Here is an 18,805-nt window from a genome sequence, read left to right on the forward strand (position 1 = left end):
CCCAAATGAAGATATTTTTATGTGAGGGCAACTGTTCTATAAATGGACACTTAAGCCTTTTTGGACACCAATGTCTAAAATGATGAAATACTGTGATTGCACAAGACTGACCTCTTGCATTCTGACAATAATCTCTGACAACAGTATAGTGTCAACAAGGCCTGAGCTGAAAATGACTTGAGATCAAGGGTCGAGTGTGGTCATCCCCATAGCAGCCCTGGGCCCTGCTCTTAGGGAGGCCCAGGACACATTGCCTAATTGAAGGAAAGTAAAGCCCTCTCACGGGGCTTCGGTTGTACTGGTCTCCTGTAATGACCATTCAAGTAGCAGGTTTGAACCATGTAGCCGTCAAGAGCCATGGTTTGGGAGCTATACCCATCAGGGTCCAGAGAAGCTGGACCACTCGGAGAGAGGAGCAGAGGGAGAAGGGATCCATCACGGAGATCTGACCTTGCACAGTTGTGGGGGCTGGTGTGTGATCTCTCTGAGCCTGCAGAACACGAGGCAGGCCACTGGGAAGGTAAACCGGATGCGAGGTGGGGGAGATCAAGACCTGCATCCACCAGGAGCGCTGGAACCCCCGAAGACAGACGGACAGACAGACCTAGGTCAGTCCTTATTGCCTCCCAAGCTGGTGGACCGAGATCCACACTCGCTCCTGCTTTTCAATCCTGTAACGTAAACACTGAGATAGAAAGTTAACCACTGTTACCGCATCTTAACGCGAGTTGATAAGGAGACGAGAGAATGGAAGGAAACCAAAACATTCAGCACATATGTATATATAGGTATAAATATGTTCAGAATAAGGAAGAAATACTCACAATTATTTCAGTCATCATTTCTGCAACCAGTGACATAGTTGGAACCGATATTTGTAAGTAACTTCATCCAATACTCGTTTCGTATTCCCTTTGCCCTTAGCGAGCATCTCAGCTTGTCATGATTCTTTGCCTGCATGGCAGCCCAAGTGTTTATTTGTGAAGAATTTAGGCCATTGGAAGTTCTACCTAAATTGGGTTGTTAAAGTCTTTTATTGATTTTAATCACAAGACATGGGACTAATAAGAAACACCAGCGAGACCTCTGCATTCCAGACATACCCCTCCTACTCCCAATGTGAAGTAGCACCCCAGTTTCTCCTTGATAGCATCAATCCCCCCAGCCAGTGCAGAAACCCCTTCTTTGCTCATTGATTCAGCACCATAAGAAGTTCAAGTGGCCAGGTGAGTCTCAACATCCAGCTCAATAGAATCATCGTTGTGTCAACGATGGAAGCGTTCTGTAGATCTATGGATATTCATTTTGGCAGAAGCATTGAGGACAGGGAAGGCAAACTCAAATCCATAGCAAATACCTATTCCGGGAGAACAAAGTGCTACCCTATTTCCTGATGGAAGTGGTCCAATGTGATCACTGTGCCTCCAGGTAGCTGGAAGATCTCCTGGAGAATGGTACCGTATCAGGACTCCGCATTGGCCTCTACACTCAGCAGTAACCATAGATGACTGGCCTCGGAGAGTAGAAATAAATGATGCTGAGACCATACACAACAACCTCCATCCCTTCCATCATGGCTGCTTTGTTCATGAGCCTGTGGATTAAAGACAAGAGTGGCTGAGAAAGAGCTGTCCAATATCCACAACATAGATCATCCTCTATACCTGGTTAATAAACTCTTCCTCTGCTGCCTTCACCCTTTGATGACTTTGGTGACCATCCACATGGGCCACAAATACTTTCACACTCTGTGCTAGTTTGGAGGGGCCTATCCACTTGTTTCTTCTTCAGATCTTCTCGTCACCATTTTTGAATTTCTATTCCTTCCAGTTCTCTGACCACCTAGCCAAACCATTAGTTATTGTCCATAAATCAATATAGACCTGTGTCTCTGGCCATCTAACTTTCTAGACGAAAGGAACCATCGGCATTCTGTGCACCGGGGCGCGTCCCCTCGGCGCTGGCCTTTAGGACTGTCCCAGGGTGGGGCTGTGTATCATGCAGAACCATCTATAAACCAGGATGAAAGTTTTTCTTCCTCACTTAGTTGGGAGTTCATGAGAACTCCCCATAAAACCATAAACATAGCTCGATAGGGAGAAGGTGATTTAGCAAAGAATGGGGGCCTTGGGTATCTGGGTCACTTGCCCATGAAGCTTACTTTTGCCTTAAGGTCTTGCTTGAACCTGACCTTACATATACCACTTCCATTTGATGACAGAGTGCTGCTGTGTGTGCCTGATGTCACGGCGTTAGGGGTCAGATTACACAGGGTCCACAGTGGGTACCTCAGAGCAGGCGGTGACGTGGCTGCCCGTGGGCAGGAGTTCAAGCTCTGCCAAAGCCCAGTCGCAAGTCAAAATTTTTTCTCGACTACTTTCAAGTGGAGAGTAATTGGACGGCAGGAATGGGCTTCGATCGTCGCGCTGTGATTCACCGAAGGGGGTCTTCCAAACAGCATCCCTGTTGGCCCCCCGACACTTTGAGCGCCATCGATTCTGCTGGACAATGCGGCCCAAGTGGCGGGGCAGTTTGGACAGCAGCCCGGGCCTGTTCGTTGAGAGCCTTCTGTTCCGGGCCCCACTCAAAACCAGCAGATTATCAGGTCACTCGATAGATAGGTCAGAATAACGTGCCCAGATGGGGTACGCATTGCCTCGCCAACCCACAGAGATTCACTAGAAGCTATGTGTCTTCCACACAGACAGGAGGTGACAGAGGAAGCAACTAGTCCTTCACCTTGGAAAGAGTATTCTAACATGCCCCACGTTACTGAACTTCTGCCATTCTCGCCAGAGCGGGAAGCCCCACCGTTTCTGTAGGATTTACTCCCTGTCCTCTGGCATGCAAACCAGAGCACCCTGTTGGCCAGGTGCAGTCAGCAGAACGTCATCGACGTAACGAACCAGCACGTCGTCTTGTGCAAGGAAAAGACGAAGTCCCTGCTTACAACGGGGCCACATAGCTGATGTCGCCCTGAGGTAGGACAGTGATCATGTACCGCTGGCCTCGCCACCTGAAAGAAAACCAGTTCGATGTTCTTTCCTAACAGATGGGGAGAAAAAAAGCCTCCGCCAGCTCTGCAGCTGCACGCCAGCTGTCAGGCGACGTGCCGATGTGCTCCAAGGTGAAACCACAGATCGGAAGCACCACCTGAGTGAGTCGAGTACTGTACCGCCATTCTCCAGGATCCAGCTGCTTCCTTCTCAGACCGAGTAGGGGTGTTAATGAAGATAGCGCGGGACGCACCACCCTGAGCGGTTCCAGCCCTTGGCGGGGGCACCAATCTCTGCAGCCCCTCCAGCAATACAGTACGACTTCAGTGTACTATTTTCATAGATAGAGGCAGTCCTGGTGGCTTCCACTTTGCCCTTCCTGCCATAATAGCCTCCCCTCCATGGATCACAGCATCCATGTGGGATTCTGGCAGATGCCTACCCCGACTGAGTTCCAGAACTGGGGAGAGAACCACAAGGTGGGTTCGTGGACCCACTGGACTCATTAAGAGACAGGCCTGAATGAGACTTCGCTGATCACTCGACTTCTAAAAGCCCCTACTCTGACTCCCAGGAATGAGTATTAATTCAGAGCCGGTGTCCAGCCATCTCTGAAAAGCCCGATAAGATAAAAATGAAGTGCTAAGTGTGTGACTTAGCGTTAAGAATGGTAGGTATTGTTATGATCAATAATAGTTGCAGCCAAGGGTCTAGATTCCATCCTCACCCCACTGTCCAGTGAAATCGAGACGTCACTTCACCAAGTTGTAGATAAGGATGCACCAAGAGGCTGGCAGAGAAGCTCCGGCCTGGAGTGACAAAGGGTGGACCCTCTTTCTACTCAGGATTCTTATTGACAGCCCACGGGAATGATGCCGAGAGAGCCCGTCGCCCAGAAACTCCCAGGGAATCACAATTGCTAATACTGAGAAAAGTGGGAGCACATTATTTTTAACAGTCAGAAGGCAGAATCAGGAAGTGGAGAGAAAATTGGCGCGAACATTTGGAGCGCTGGACGCTGGGCATGACTCAACCACTTTCTAGCCAGATGACCCTGGGCACCTGTTTGCACTTCTCTGAGCCTCCGGTTCATTATCTGTAACGCTAGAAGATAATGCGATCTAGCTCTTCGGTCGTTGAGTGAATTACATAAGATTATGCATTTCAAGTACTTAGCACCTATTATCAAAAAGCCCCAAGATAACAAATGCTGGCCAGGATGTGGAGAAAAGGGAACCTCTGTCCTCTATCGGCGAGATCTCAATGGGTACAGCCGCTATGGGAAACGGTGTGGCAGTCCCTCGCGAATGAAAACTAGAACTACCTTGTGAGCCAGAAATCCCTCTTCTAGGTATATATCCAAAGGACATAAAGCCACCATTTCAACGAGATAGCCGCACTCACGTTCACGGCAGGATTACGGAGAATAGCCAAGAACGTGGGAACAGCCTAAGTGCCCATCAAGAGATTAATGGGGAAAGAAAACGTATACATATACACACAGCGGAATATTATTAAGCCATTAAAAAAAAGAAGGGAGTCCTGCCATTTGTGAAGACGTGGATGAACCTTGGGGACGTTACGCTACGTGAAATAAGAGAAAGACAAATATTGTAAGAGCTCACTTATGAGTGGAATCTAAACAAGCTGAACTCATAAAAACGGTAGAGCGGAGCTTGCTAGGGGCAGGGAGGGTGGGGAGTCTGAAGAGATGCTATTTACACGTATCAAATCATCACGCGGTTCGCCGTAAACTTACGCAATGTTAGGTCGATTACATCTCAGTACAGCCGGGGAGGTGATGATAGCGGTGTCTGACATAGTTATGTGCCACTGTTCTTAACAGTGCCATTCATGGTTTCTGCCCTATCGTCTTAGGCCAGGATTTCTTATCCTGGGAGACAGCGACATTTGGGGCCGAATAATTCTTCGAAATAGAGGCTGTCTTGTGCGTCCTAGGCTGTTTGGCAGCATCTCTGGTCTCTACGCATTAGGCGTCTGTCCAGTTTGAACAACGAAAAACGTCCCCAGTCATTGCTAAACATCTCCTGAGGGGCCCAACTGTCCTCAGCTAAGGACTGTAGGCTAGTTGATCGTTCGGTCTCAGTGTCCACGTTTGTAAATAAACAGGTGGGGCTGCAGGTCTGGATTCTTTCAGAAGCCATTACTCACGCGTGCGTTTGTTCATTCCCTGTTCAGAAGACCCATACTAAGTGCTCCATCCAAGACACATTATTTTTATTTTTATGATATCTCATAGTGCAACGTGCCCCTTCACTATTTTTTGCCTTGATTATTCTTATCACTTCATTTTTTTTTTCAGATAAACTTGAGGATCATATTGTCGTAATGTCAATAAACAGTATTAAACTTATACATTAAGTAGCATTAAATTTAAATGGTTTTTTTTCCTGTCTTATTACATTGGGCTAGAAGTCTAAAATAATAGTAGTACTAATTGCTCTCCTTGCTTGCTTGCTATGGACTAAATTGTGTCATCCCCCCCCCCAAAAAATTCATACATTGACGTTCTACCCCCAGTGTGGTGGTATTTGGAGTTGGGGCTCTCGGGGGGTAATTAGATAATTAATAGCACGGTGAGGTGAATACCCTTCTAAGAAGAGACCAGAGAGCTCTCACTGTCCCTCTCTCTCTCTCCCCACCATGTGAGGACACAGCAAGAAGGCCACCGTCTGCCAGCCAGGAAGACGGTCCTCACCAGTGTCTGGCCACACTGGCACCCCGGCCTCAGACGTCCCAGCCCCAGATCTGTGAGGAATGAGTGTCTGCTGCTTAAGGCAGCAGGTCTACGGAATTTTGTCCTGGCGGCCCAAGCTGACAGAGACACTGCTCCCGGGCAGAAGAGGAGGTAGAGACGAGAGAGGAGGTGGCCCAAGGGAGAGAGCCGAGTGTGAAGCTGGCTTCTCCGACTCTAAAGCCAGAGCCCTCACTGCTGAGTGGCGCGTGGCCTCACTTCCCTGAGGTTTTATTGGCCGGTAAGATACTAAACATCGGTGTAAGATGCGAGTTTTTTTGTGACGTGAAGGAGGTATGCACTTTTTCCTGGTTTGTTTAGATTTGTTAAAAATCAGGAATGTATTGTATCACATTTTCTCTGGCAACTATTGATTTTTTTTTTTCTTTTGACCTAGTTTGGGGTTGAAATTTGGTCCGCTCTTCCATTTGCGTGTTCATTATGGTCATGGAGCAGCAGGGCCCCGAGCTGAACCAGCCGTCAGCAGGACAGAGCCCTCAGTCCCCAGCTGGGTGCAAGTCTCTATCCCCCCACAACCCCCACCCCACCCCACCCCACCCCGGCCTAGGACCTGAGCCTGGGTTACCCCGCCTCTTCCTCCTGTGAACTATGCCGGGTTCTTAGGTGTATGATGCGCAGAACAAACACTTTCTTCTTCAGCAGCGAGAGGGTCACTAAGAAAAGGAAGCCACAGGCCTGAGGTCCCAAACGCGTTACTATCTGTGGTTGGCTTGGCAGGCATCCCCAGCCAGGTCCCCGGGTTGTCCCCCCTGAAGCTGCCTGCAGGCTGCTCTGCGCTGGGAGCCTGGAGCAGCCCCTGGAACCCACCTCCCCTCTAGTCCCTGTCCAGCTGGCTCCTTCCCCACCCCACTTGCTTTCTGGAACCTTCTATCCAGCGACACCCCGCACTGCAGCTCATGTCTCTTCCCCCACCTGGAATTCACTGGGCGCTTTCCTGGCTGGCTCCCCAAGCTCTGGGCACCATCGAGGGCCCTGCTGACCCTCAGGACCACCGGCGCTGAGCCCTCTGCCCACGCTGCAGCCGCCAGGTCCCCGAGCTGAGACTCCCACCCCTCACCCCTCTGCCCTGCTGCCCGTGGGGCAGAGCAGGTCCCGCATGCTGGCTGGATTGTCCCTCTGGATTTCGTCGCCCAGGTCACCCATCTGAGCCCAGGGTGACTCCAGTGACTCCGGGGACCCATCCTTGTTCCCTCCCTCCCGGGCCACTGTCTGTGAATACACTTAATGTGAAATTACACTTGCTTTCCCAGAAAATGCTCTGCTTGATCGTAAACTTTTTTTTAAGTATTTGGCCATTTCGGTTTGTTATTTTATTGAGGACGTTTGTTTTTCTGGGAGTGGGATGGTGACTCTCCTTTGTTGCCTTTGTGTCGGTGCTGGGGTTCCTCCGTGATTTGAAAAAGCGTGGGAAGTTCTGTCTTGTCTTTATCTTTGCCCCAGAACCCCGTCTCTAGCGTGGGTGCCCCCCATTCCATCAACGGGTGGAATGTTCTGGACACTGAGTCAGCTAACGGGCGGCTGGCCCACGTCAGGGTCTTCTCCCGAGCAGTGCTCCGCTGGGGTCAGCTTTGTGGGGGAATTCAGGTGAATGATGCTTCCCCAGGAAGCCCGTCCATTTCACAGAATGTTCCGTCCTTGTTACCTCAGCTTTGTCACCCGATTTTCTTACGGGTTTGAAATAGCGCCCATCTCTGCGGTTGCACCCCTGCTTGTCCCTTGTGTGTGTCCCACGGTACTGACAAGGCCCACGCCCCAGCTGAGCGGGGTGGTTCAGGCAGGAGGCCAGACCAAGGGACAACAGGGGGCTGAGGAGGGAAGGATCTCAGGCACACCCCAGGCCCGGCTGAGCAGCTGGGTGGGTGGTGGCAGTGACCGGGCAGAGGAGGGACAGGCCACGGAGGGAAGTGAAGAAGACACCCCCGCCCTGAGGGCCAGCAGGGCTGAGGGTCTGACCGCGGCTCCTTCACCCTGGCCAGAGACGAGGACTCCAGCCGACCCCTCGGGGTGGGCACGGGCAGTGTCAGGCACTCCACGGGAACTCGAGAGGGCGGCTTCGCTGGGCTGAGTCTCTGCGCCTACGGCCAGGGCCTGAGGCCAGAAGAGAGCCGGTGGCTCCCGGCGTGGGCAGGGTCCGAGATGAGAAGCAGCAGGCCCGTGTGCCCGGTGTGCCGCCGTTTAAAGGCTGCGAGTCCCCCTGACTAAGTGCCAAACCAAATCTGCCCTGCTGCCCCACCTGGATGATTCCTGAGTCCTGGGGGTCCCGGCCAGCGCGCCATCTCAGACACCACCCCCCGCCCCAGAGTTCCAGGCGTAGCCCGGTGCCTGGGGGAACCGGCCCTGGGCTCTGCTGTGAGGGGTCTGGCAGGATCGCAGGATCGTGTGGGGGACCCCGCCCCCTCACCCCCCTTGCCCTCACTCCCAGCTCTCCCCGCCCCACCCACAAACAGCCACCCATCCAGAGACAGGCACAGGGAAGCAGCCCCAGCAGGCCTTTGCGGGGCATAGGTAATTCCTGTGCTCCGAGCACAGAGCGTGATCTGGCCAGGCTGGTGGCCTTGGCCTCCTGGCCTATGGGGAGGGCCGGATCGGCCCGAGCGTGGGTCCCTGACCCCTGCTGCCCGGGGCTAAGCCACGGGAAGGAAGAGGTGCAGCCTGGCGCGCAACAGATCACAGAAACACACCAATAGCCCTTGGGTTTTGTTTATTTTTCAATAAACAAAATTTTTTGCTTGTCTGGTTAAGTAAACGGGAAAGCTAAAAAGAGCGCCATTGACATTTTTGACATTTTTCGGTTACAGGAACATCATCACGCCCACGCCTCCCTCCAAACCGCTGACCATGTCGCCGACGGCTCTCTGAGCTCTTCCGTTCGGAACGTAAACTACACACTACTCCAAACACACCTGAGGTGCGGATGGGCAGCCAAAAAGTCCCAACACTCTCAGCAGAATCTGGTTGCCCCACGGAGGGTGGAAGGGACCATTTCTGCATGGCGAAGGCCGCGGCGAGGGGCTGACGCTGTTCTGATCCCGCGGGCTGCGCGCGGGTGGGCGCCGTGGGTTTGGGCGGGGCGGCCACGTCACATGCTGGTGACAGAAGTTCTGTCGCATGGGAAGGTCGGATGGTCGGGTTGCGGGGAGGTGTCTGGCGAGGGCTCTCTGCTGCTCCCGCGGCAGTTCACCTGCACTGGGCGTGGCTCCCCAGGGACACCTGTGTGCCTGCTTCCCTCCCAGACGCCCCTCATCACGCGTCACCTGCCGCTTCCCCGCACACTGCCGGGCACGCAGCAGCTGCTTGGAAATGCTTTCTGATGGAAGGAATGGAGGGTAACGCGATGGACTGACGGGGACTCGGTCAGGAAGAGACAGCGGGATGTCTTTTCCTTGACATCGAGGGGATGAGGCCGTTCTCTGCGGCACAGAGCTCGAAATCGTGGCGCAGAGAATTTGATCATTTCGTCCAATCGTAGAATTTCATATTTGGGGAAACTGAGGATCAGAACCGTTAGCCGACTCGACCGAGGCCTCACGTGAGAGAGGCCAGGCAGGCTGCCAGACGCCTGCCCACCTGGCACATGCCAACAATTCTTTTTTTTTGTCTTTTTTAAATTATTTCTTGAAAAACACTCAAAATGAGTTGATGACTCGAATGACGTGTGGGGAAGAGGGGGGAATTGGGGCGAGGGTTATCAGGGACTGGGGTTGGGGACCCAGGGGGCGGGGATGAGGGAGGGGAGGCGCTTGGTGGGCGGGGGCGATGGGACACTGGGGTGACGTCACCTGTGAGGGACAGGGTGACGAAGGTGGGTGATAAAGGACAGGGAGTGACTGACGGGGCTCGGGTGGGGACATCAGGAGTTCGGAGGAGAGGACAGTTGGGCTTTGAATCAGGATAAGGGACTTGGAGCGGTGGTGACAAACTTGATGGTCGTGTGATGACGGTGACCCACGTTCGTGTGTGTGAGGTGATCAGGATGATCGAGATGATGGAGGTGGTTATGACTTGGAAACAAGCACTTACAGCAAGGCAAACACGGCAGGTAATAGTCTATAAAACTACTGATTCCTACCCAAATTATTCAAGCAGCAAAATATACCTATCTGGTACCCAAGGGCTGTTTAGCTGCCCAACTCTAAAAGCTGGAACGCTAAACAGAGCTCTGTCCATTTCTTTCTAATTTTTTTGCAAAAAATATAGATGCTCTCTTTTTAAAAAAGTCAAATTCATAATTCAAAAGCTGGCTAGGTCTCTTCAGATCGGAGGGTCATGACCTCAGCAACACAAATGAAATCCATGGCTGCGTATCTATCTGTCACCAGGTCCGATACCACTTCAGCCACAGAACTAGAAAACGCCCCACAAGCGACAATTTCCACTAAACCCCGTGCAAACCTCGGTGAGGGCTGTGTCGCTGCTCAGACTCTGCCAGGGGCACTTGTGGTTCAAGGTGCATTCATGTTTCAAGGGACATCTCTCTAGAGAGAGAGGCAAGTTTGGTGTTGGGGTCCGGGTGGGCAAGAACGGGGTTGCTTAAGTGGCAACTCTGGACCTGCACGTTGTGACTCAAAGCGGCCAATTATTGCCCAAATGGGGAGTGGGCTAGGAGGCTCCCTGGTTTGAGATCTGCAGATAGGTGGACTTGAGCATGTTGAGGGAGCCTCCGGGACAGGCCAAAACTTTCTGACCCCGAGATGAGACGTCGTCTTCATCAGATCTTAATCGCCAGGGTCAGAGACGGTTTTGGTTCCTATCCTCTCGTTCCTAATTCCGTTTTAGACAGGAGAACACCTTGATGGTCACTGCATTCAAGCCCCTCGTAGGAGAGGGATGAAAAGGTGGTGGGCCCGGGGTGGGTGAAGGGGACTCGCCAAGGATGACACAGCGAGTTAGTGGCAGGGCTGGGACAAGGTCCCGGCCCCCCAACAGCCAACCCGGGGCTCTCTCTCTGCCTGACACACGGCCGCTGCACTCTGCAAAATCTCAAATCAATCAGAAAGATCTAAAGACTACGATGTTGGATTCGAAGTGAGTGCGCGTCGGATGTGGCGTGTGAGAATTCACGAACGAACGAGATTTTTAGCCCTTGTCACAGTGACCGGTCACGCACAACCGGCATTGCAAGGACCCTGTGGCCGAGACCCCTCGGAGAGGGACGTCGGCAGGGAGTCCTGGTTCAGTTGCCATGTTTTTTTTTGGTCTTTTTGGATTTTATATTAAGTTTAGAGTTTAGAACGACATATTTCTTTGACTCATTTAAAGATGAAACTCTTATTATTTTTATCATGCATTAATAGAGAGAAAGAGGCTTGCTCGAGCATTGCGTTGGTCACACAGCCACACGGAGGTAATAGAGGGCAGCATAGCGTTCACCAGAGTTGTCACAAAAGATAGCAAATTCCCCACAAGGATTGGAACGGACCGCATAGAGGACCTCTGCGGGACCCCGGGAGCATGGGGGCGGGGGCGGGGGCGGGGGGCGCGCAGCTTAGATCTCGTCGCCGCCGGCCTCCTTGCTGAAGGTGGCCATGTCGACCTTCTCCGGGAAGACGATGCTCACGGCCAGGTCTTCCCCACTGTGGTACTGCAACAGGAGGCCCTTGTTCTTCCGCAGCCCGCGGCTGTAGCGCAGGTTGGACACCCAGGCCTCGCACTTGTTGAGGAAGACGATGCCCATGGTGCCCAGCACCACCAGACTGGTCAGCACGCCCAGGATGGTGAAGCAGATGGCCTGGCCCTCGGAGAGGAGTGGGGTGCTCTTGTTGAGCTCCCTCATGGACACCTTCAGGACGCGGTGCTCGGGCTGCTGCACGGGCAGCTCGTGCACCCCGGGGGTCAGGCGGTAGGTCAGCCCGTACCCGCTGGGCACACGGGTGACCTGCTGGGAGCTCGCCGCGCGCTTCCTGCCACAGATGGGGCCTGTGAACTCGGGCTTGCACAGACACTCGAACCTCACCTGGGTGTGCTGCAGGCAGGTGCCCCCGTTCAGGCACGGGTCGGCGGTGCAGGTGGTCACCGCGCGGCTGCAGGTCTTGTCCACGAAGCCGGCTGGGCAGCGGCAGCGGAAGTCGCCCCCGATGTCGGTGCAGATGCCTTGGTTCTCGCACGGGTTTGGGGTGCAGCTGTTGGCCACGATCTCGCAGAAATTGCCCGAGAAGCCAGGGGGGCACAGGCAGGAGGCGTGGGAGGCCCGGCCGTCCTCGTCCACGCAGGTGCCGCCGTGCTGGCAGGGGGAACTGCAACGCGACAGGGGACGTGGTAAGGGGCCCTCGCGGGCTGGGCTAGGGCGGCGGTGCTGGGGGCGGGGGGCAGGCGCTGGGCTCCCCTCCCCCTACATCGCAGACCTCGTGGGGCCTGACGAGAGGGCAGGTGCTCAGAACACATTAGGTGAGCGGGCGATGCCAGTCAGGGAGGCCCAGGGAGGCGCCGTGCACCACGACCCCTGCCTGCCAGGGCCTCCCGGCTGCCCAAGGCGGATGCGCACCTGGGCGGGGCGCGCGCCCAGCCTCGTCACTCTGCCGACCTGGAACGCACCCGACCTCCCGCGCTGGACGCCCACCCCTCTCCCACCTCTATATCATCCCTCCGTCCAGAAGCCTGATGGTTAGTCACAGGACAAGCGGGGACACTGAGGCTGGGAGAGGCGAAGTCAGTGACGAAGCCCCTCCCTTCGCTTGGTCCCTGGGCTGCTGCGACTGAGCCACACAGGGCATCATTCACTTGCTCCCACCACCAGCGCCACCCCATTATTATTTTTATTTTCAGCAGAGCGAGCCTGCAGGTTATTGTGCAGGAAACCCTTGGGGACTCTCTGAGTGAAAGAAATACGCGCTCTGCCTTTGCTGGCTCGAGCCAGCGTCCGTGCCCGGCTGGTTAATAGTGGCTCATTCACCCAAGTGCGGCTCGCAGACCGAAGCCGGCTGCTCAAAGCGGAGCACACGGAGCATTTAATGTAAGTGCTTTTAAACGAGCAGACCCTTTGTCATCTGATAAATGCCAAAACTCCAGGGAAGAAAGGGGCTCTAGGCACAAGAAACCGGCACCGCAGCTTGGGGACGAAGGCTGCATAGGAGCTGAGCCCTGAAGGAATTTCGAGGGCCCTGCGCTGTACTTTGACAGACCGGTTCAAGTCCGTCAGAGAGAAACGCACAATATTGTAAAGGTCTCGCTCTGTATTTTCTCTTCCCACTAATGAGCAGAACCGGTGTTCGGTGACACCCCCTCTCCTCTGACCCCTCTGGGCACTGATCTTCAGATGCCTCACAAATACCCGTTGGTGGCGGTCGCCGGCTCCCGGGTCCCCCACGTCGCCCCGCAACGCTAGGTCAGGATAAACCGATTTTGCACTTAGCTTCTGTTTCCCCAGAGGTCGGGGTGCCCCGCCCCAGCCCCCAGCCCAGGACGAGGCTCTAGGTTGAATTCTTGCTTCTGTCAAGATCTCCCCTGGCCTCCAGTTAAGCCTCATAAGTGCAGCTACGCAGATAAAGGCCAGAAATAGCCAAGGCACAGAGGCAAGTGGCTCTTCAGTCTGTTGTGCCCACTCCCCAGAAGTCCCAGACCCCTCCCCACGGAGGGTGGCTGAACCTCAACCCCTTGTCTTGATGGCCTGTCCCCACCCACACCTCTACCTCGTGCAGTGGCAGCATCCCGGCCCCACCTCTTCAGCCTAGACACCCCAAGAAACCCACTGTTCCCCAAAACCGCCCCCTAAAATGTGGTGAGTGGGTTTCACAGACAGCCTCGGGCCCTGCCAGACTCTGATCTCTTATTACGCTGCCTTTAGAAAATGATGCAGCTCCGAGCTCTGATTCACGGCCCAATCTACTGTCATTCACACACATCAGGACTTGGGGACAGCAGGGGAATGTGAAATCGCCTTCAGGGTCATTTGGAAAATTATGGAAATGGCATTGCCCCTGGTGGAGGGCGGCCCCTCACAGGGCCACTGGCCGAGCCCTTACTGGGGGTTTTGTCAGGGGACAGGTCTGACTGGGCCGGGCCGAAAGGGTCTTGAGGGACGTGCAGGTGACATAGGACTAGGAAGGAACACTTACCCGTTGATGACGCAGGGCCCATCCTTCCTCTGGCAGTCCTTCCCAGAGAACCCGGGGGCACAGGAGCACTCATAGTGGCCCTTCTCGAGGTTCATGCAGGTTCCGCTGTTAGCACAGGGGGTCGAGGCGCAAGCCCGGATGTCTGGGGGGAGGAGAGAGAACACCAGAGCTTGGCACCCCGTCCCCCAGGAAGCTGAAGCGGGGGACAGAGGCTGGAGGGAGAGCTTCCCAGGTGGAGGCGGGGAGAGACCCTTCCAGCTCGTCAAGGGGGCACCCCAAATGAGCTGCCTAGATGGCTCTGCTTGTGACCACTGCCAACAGTGACCAAATGGGGTCCTGAGTAAGAGGCGTAGTGACCCCCACAAAGCCCCGAAGTGGGTGAACCGCTCAGGGAGTTGAAGGGGCTTCCTCGCGTTAGGTCACAGGGACAGAAAGTCGTGGTCACTCACTCACTGACACATAACCCAGGACAGCTGCACCCTTTCTGGGGACCCACGTCACCCCCAAGTTCAGCATTATGACGTTCAGAGCAGACCCCCGCCCTCCCCAGAACGTGCTCCAAGCTGTGGTTCCCTGACGCCTGCCTCCTCCAGACAGCTTCTCGCGTCCAGCGTCTCGCGTTTGGGAAGCAGGGGCTGCCACTCGGGGTTTCTGGTGCAGCCCAACTGTTGGGAACATCAGCTGCCCTTCCTAGTGCCCCATCCAGGGGGCAGGGGGAGACGGAGCCGTAAAGACCCCCGCTGGGAACCAAGAAACCTGCCTCCACCTCCCGGTGGTCTCTCCGCTCCCGCTTCTCCGACAGAGGGGTCCGGATTAAAAGGCGGCCTCTTTTCAGGGTGGCGAGGTTAGAACCACTGGGCCCTCTCCTGTCAACGTGCATTTCCATGGACACGGGGATGTTCCCACCACCTTTCCACACCGCCCGTCAGGCGCGCTTCATTAGCCCGGGCCCAGCAAGCCAGGGACCGCTGAACAAAGGGGCCTGGGTCAGGGGCTCTCTGACGCGGCAGACCCCAGGCCCCGGCCGGGCCAGGGAGGGACGCGGGCCGGGCTCGTCTCGGGCCGGCTGCAGGCTTCAGCGACTCTGCATTCCGTGCCTCACTTTCCCCACTCATAAAGGAGGGGTTCTCCCCGGCCAGTCTCTGAGGAACATTTGGGCTCTGCTTTTCTAGAGACAGAAAGCCAGGACCAACTAGAGACACAGCACAGTTAAGGCAGGCTGGGGGAGGGGGCACCCCGGGGCTGAGGCCACACACGCGCAGATTTTCCTGTTAAAGAGACCCCCACCCTCATGGAGGGGAGATGGCAAGCAATCGATAAGGAAAAGCCTGACCGCCTTGCTGATGGCCTACCCCCAGCCCAGGAGGCGTGCCTTGGGAGCCGGGCCGGGAGCAAGGCAATGTGATGAGGATTCATCATTATGAGAAGGAAGGGGGGGGCGGGAAAGCGTGAGCACGCGGAGCCTCTGCGGCCTGTCCCTCATCCTCCCCTCCCGGCTCTGCTGTCACCCGGAATCTGAAATTTAGGCTAAAGAGCTGGAGACCACCCTGTCTGTCCCAGAGGCTAAGCCCGCCTTTCCCCGAGGAGAAGGCTGCTGGCGTAGGGGCTGGGGGTCTCCACCCCAGGAAGCAGCTAGGCTGGGACAGCCTCAAAGAGCCGAAGAAAGGGGTGAAGGGAGAGGGCCCTCAATTATCCCCAGAACTATTTCTTCTGGATCCAGCGTCCCAAGCCCAGAGGCTTTGTCAACCCAGTGGGGAGGGGACCTTCATCTGGAAGTCCTGGGCTTAGATGTCAGGCTGGGAGAGCTCCGGGCTGAAAGCCCTCGTCCCCGATGGTGACATCTCAGGGCTCTGCGATGAGCTGGAGCTACCGCAAGGATGGGGGTGCACTGCAGAGGGGGAGCAGCGCGCAGGCCCCTGCATGAGTCAGCTGCGGGTGACGCCCTGCACCATGCCGCGGAGGGGGTTTTACGGACCCGAGACAATGGGGGGGCGCTTGATGTTGAACGCCCGCCGCCCTTAGGTCTCCTTAAAGGAGGCTGTTAGAAAAAGCCCAGATGAGAATGAACCCATTTCTGAGGCTGGGGAAGGGGGGGGGGCGGGGTTAGCTGGCTTTTCTCCTGACTTCTGCGTCTCTGAGTGGACCCTCTTGCTTCTCCAAGCCTCAGTTTCCCCACAGGCACCACTCGTCTCTGCTGGGGTTGGGGACCTAAGGACCGAGGCCCTGCAGCACTGCCTAGGCTGCTGGAGCTTTTTCGAGGACTTCGGTCTGCCTGGGCCCCCGGGCAGGTTTTGCCGAATGAGAATGGGCTCAGACGAACGTTTGCTGCCTGCAAACGCAGCCACGGCCAGCTCTCAATCGCTCAGGGTAATGAAAGACAAAGATTGCATAAATTAATGAAATCAACTGATAACACCAATCTGCGCTTTAACCACTTCTCAGCCTTTCCCAGCTCCCCGCCCCCCTACACCTGAGCTCTTCAGTCACCGTCACTGTCCCCAGCCCCGGCGGCCCTGGGTGACTCAGCTCCTGCTGCCCACCACTCAGCACTGACTGCCCCCCCACCCCCTATTTGTTGTTTGTTTGCTGGCTGCAGCCTCCTTCACAGCATGTGCATCTGCTGGAGTCTTAGCTCTGCGACAACCCCCCTCTCCGCCCCCCAGTCCTTACCCCTCCCTGGCTTCAGTGACCTGGACAGGTATCCGGGGCCCGTGGTCCCCACCCTCTCAGCTTTGTGTGCCATGTGTTTACTTTGTGACTCTTTATTCAACAGGCATCTCCTCGCCACTGTCACCCCAGTGTGTTCTCCGGGTGCTGGGTGCCGGCAGCGCAGAGGGGAGCAAAATGATGTCCCTGCCTGTGAGGAGGCTCCTGCCACCGTCAGGAAGTGCACAAGCAGGACATCACCACGCAGAGCACAGGGTGCGCAGTTGGAATTCAGTGAAAGGGGGAGGGGAGGCAGCCCCGGGGCTGGGAGTGGGAGATGGGGGGTGGGCAAGGGCAGGTCGAGTGCCAACCTATGTCGCAGAGGTTCCCGTCCCAGCCGTCGTCACAGATGCACTGCCAGGGTTCCATGCAGAGTCCGTTAACGCAGCCAGGAAAGGTCACGCATTGGTCACACAGGGGACCCTGCCAGCCAGGCTGGCACCTGCGGAGGGTGGGGAGGGGAGAAAGGTGGGGACGCATGAGGGAGCTCAGGCTGCTTTCTGCGGAACCAAGAGCCCCGGGGGTCTTTGCGCAGTGCCAGGCCAGTGAGTCCCAGGAAACAAACACGTCACCTGAATGGAAAAGCTTAAAGAGGGGACAGCTGAGGAGCAGACAGAGGGGTCCTCGAGAGCCCAGGAAAATGCTGCTGCGTTTTGCGTTTTGCCGCAGTGGCCTGCAAGGGGCTCTCCAGCCACCCCACCTCTAAGAAAGCAGACAGGAGCTATGGCTGTCCCCCCCCTTCACTGCCCCCACCAGCTTCCTGCAGGGGTGAGGAAGCTGCTGCAGCCCAGTAGCCAAACACCCCTTTTTTCCTGTTTGACACCGTGACTCCCCAGGACCCTGCCCTGCCCCCCCCACACACACACACACAAGCTGCCTCTGGGGAGCCACCTCATTACCTGCAAACATTGTCATCCTCGCAGAATCCATTTTGGGGGTGGCAGGCCGGGAAGCATTCAGCTCCTGAGGCACAAGAAAGGTTACACCATTCACCCCAGAAGGCCCCAGAGGCCAAAGCCAAGCCCGTGACCCTCTGCAGTCCTTCCGGCCTGGTACACAGTAGGCACCTCATGTCAACGCACTCAGGAGGACTGCCATGTTCCTGGTGACGGAGTGACCATAGCCTACTGCCTAGTTCTCAGGAGCAGGTCAGATGTCTCATCTCCCCCAAACAAAATACGCAACCTCGAGTCCTAAAACTGGGAATGGGGAAATGGTGGATGGAAAGATTCTGACACCCCCCCCCCCGCCACACTCCACCAAATCCTCACTTTTGCTAAGTGAGCTAAAGGGGGGAGCAGATTTTGAGGTATTCATCTCTGAGAAAGCCCAGACAGGTTCACCTGGTGGCCCACAGGTAAGGCATCTGGATTTTTTTTAAAGGTTCATCCCGGTTAAGCCAAGCACCCAAGTCAAATTCCCCAATTTCCCCTACCCCACACTGTTCATATTAAAAAGAAAAAAAAAAGAAAAAAAACCACGCAATGGTTTTGCAGAGCTGACTGCAATTATGACACTATTTAAAGATTCTGACTCTTCAACAGGCGCCTACTGTGTGCATTTACTTCACCTGCTGTCTAGCTTCCCAGACAGCCCCCCCCCAACCGGTGGCGCAGTGGGGGCTGGGGGACCCTGCGGGAAGGGGGCAACTCTCTGGCTGTCAGAGACAGATGGCCGCTGCAGACAGAAGTGGCGCACACAGCCCCTCACCTAAAGAAACGCCACCCAGGGGCTCGGGCTGGGCTTCTGGTCGGGAATCTGGGGCTGCGACGGCAAATCCCACCGGCCCCACAGACCTGCTCCCGAACGCGCACACAGGGACACCCTAAAGTTGCACCCCAGAGCATTTCCACAGAGGACTCCCAGCATCACCTGGTTTCTCCATACCTCCTGTCTCAGAGCACGGACACCCCTCCAAGCGTCACTTCTGCGGGGCGGGAAGGGGCTGGGGGTCCTACACCTCCCCTGCCCCCCGGGACCCCCAGGGACGGGCTTGGCATGCAAGGGATGGTGGGGAGAGCGAGGCAGGCACAGCGCGGGGCTTAGGTTTTAGGCGGGACGGGCCCGGAGGTAGGGCGCACGGGACGGGGCGCGCAGGTCACCGGGCGGCCGGGGGGCGTCGCAGGCTTCCCCAGAGGGGGCGCGAGCCAGGCCGCCGGGGGGCTCACCATGGGCACTGTGGCCGAAGGCCAGCAGGAGCAAGAGGACGGGCAGGAGGGCTGCGGTCGCGGTCATCGCGGGGCGGCCGGGGTCGCGGTCCAGGGAGCGGCGCGGGC

General features: G+C 55.9%; 1 protein-coding gene across 2 annotated transcripts; it reads right to left on the reverse strand.

The window, feature by feature from the left end:
- Positions 1–11,020: 11,020 nt before the first annotated feature.
- Positions 11,021–18,799, reverse strand: DLK1 (delta like non-canonical Notch ligand 1). 2 transcript variants are annotated; one of them, XM_011370952.1, is made up of 6 exons: positions 18,698–18,799; positions 17,429–17,492; positions 16,841–16,971; positions 13,824–13,965; positions 11,726–12,005; positions 11,021–11,506 (listed from the first exon to the last, which is right to left on the reverse strand). In XM_011370952.1, exons 1-6 carry the CDS (start codon positions 18,762–18,764, stop codon positions 11,258–11,260), a joined length of 933 nt encoding a protein of 310 aa, XP_011369254.1. In that variant the 5' UTR covers positions 18,765–18,799; the 3' UTR covers positions 11,021–11,257. The 2 variants fall into 2 exon arrangements, with proteins under 2 accessions (XP_011369254.1, XP_011369253.1); XM_011370951.2 differs by having other exon boundaries at positions 11,022–12,005.
- Positions 18,800–18,805: the final 6 nt, after the last annotated feature.

The sequence above is a fragment of the Pteropus vampyrus genome, unplaced genomic scaffold (genome assembly GCF_000151845.1).
Source record: "Pteropus vampyrus isolate Shadow unplaced genomic scaffold, Pvam_2.0 Scaffold178, whole genome shotgun sequence".
Classification (NCBI taxonomy): Eukaryota; Metazoa; Chordata; class Mammalia; order Chiroptera; family Pteropodidae; genus Pteropus; species Pteropus vampyrus.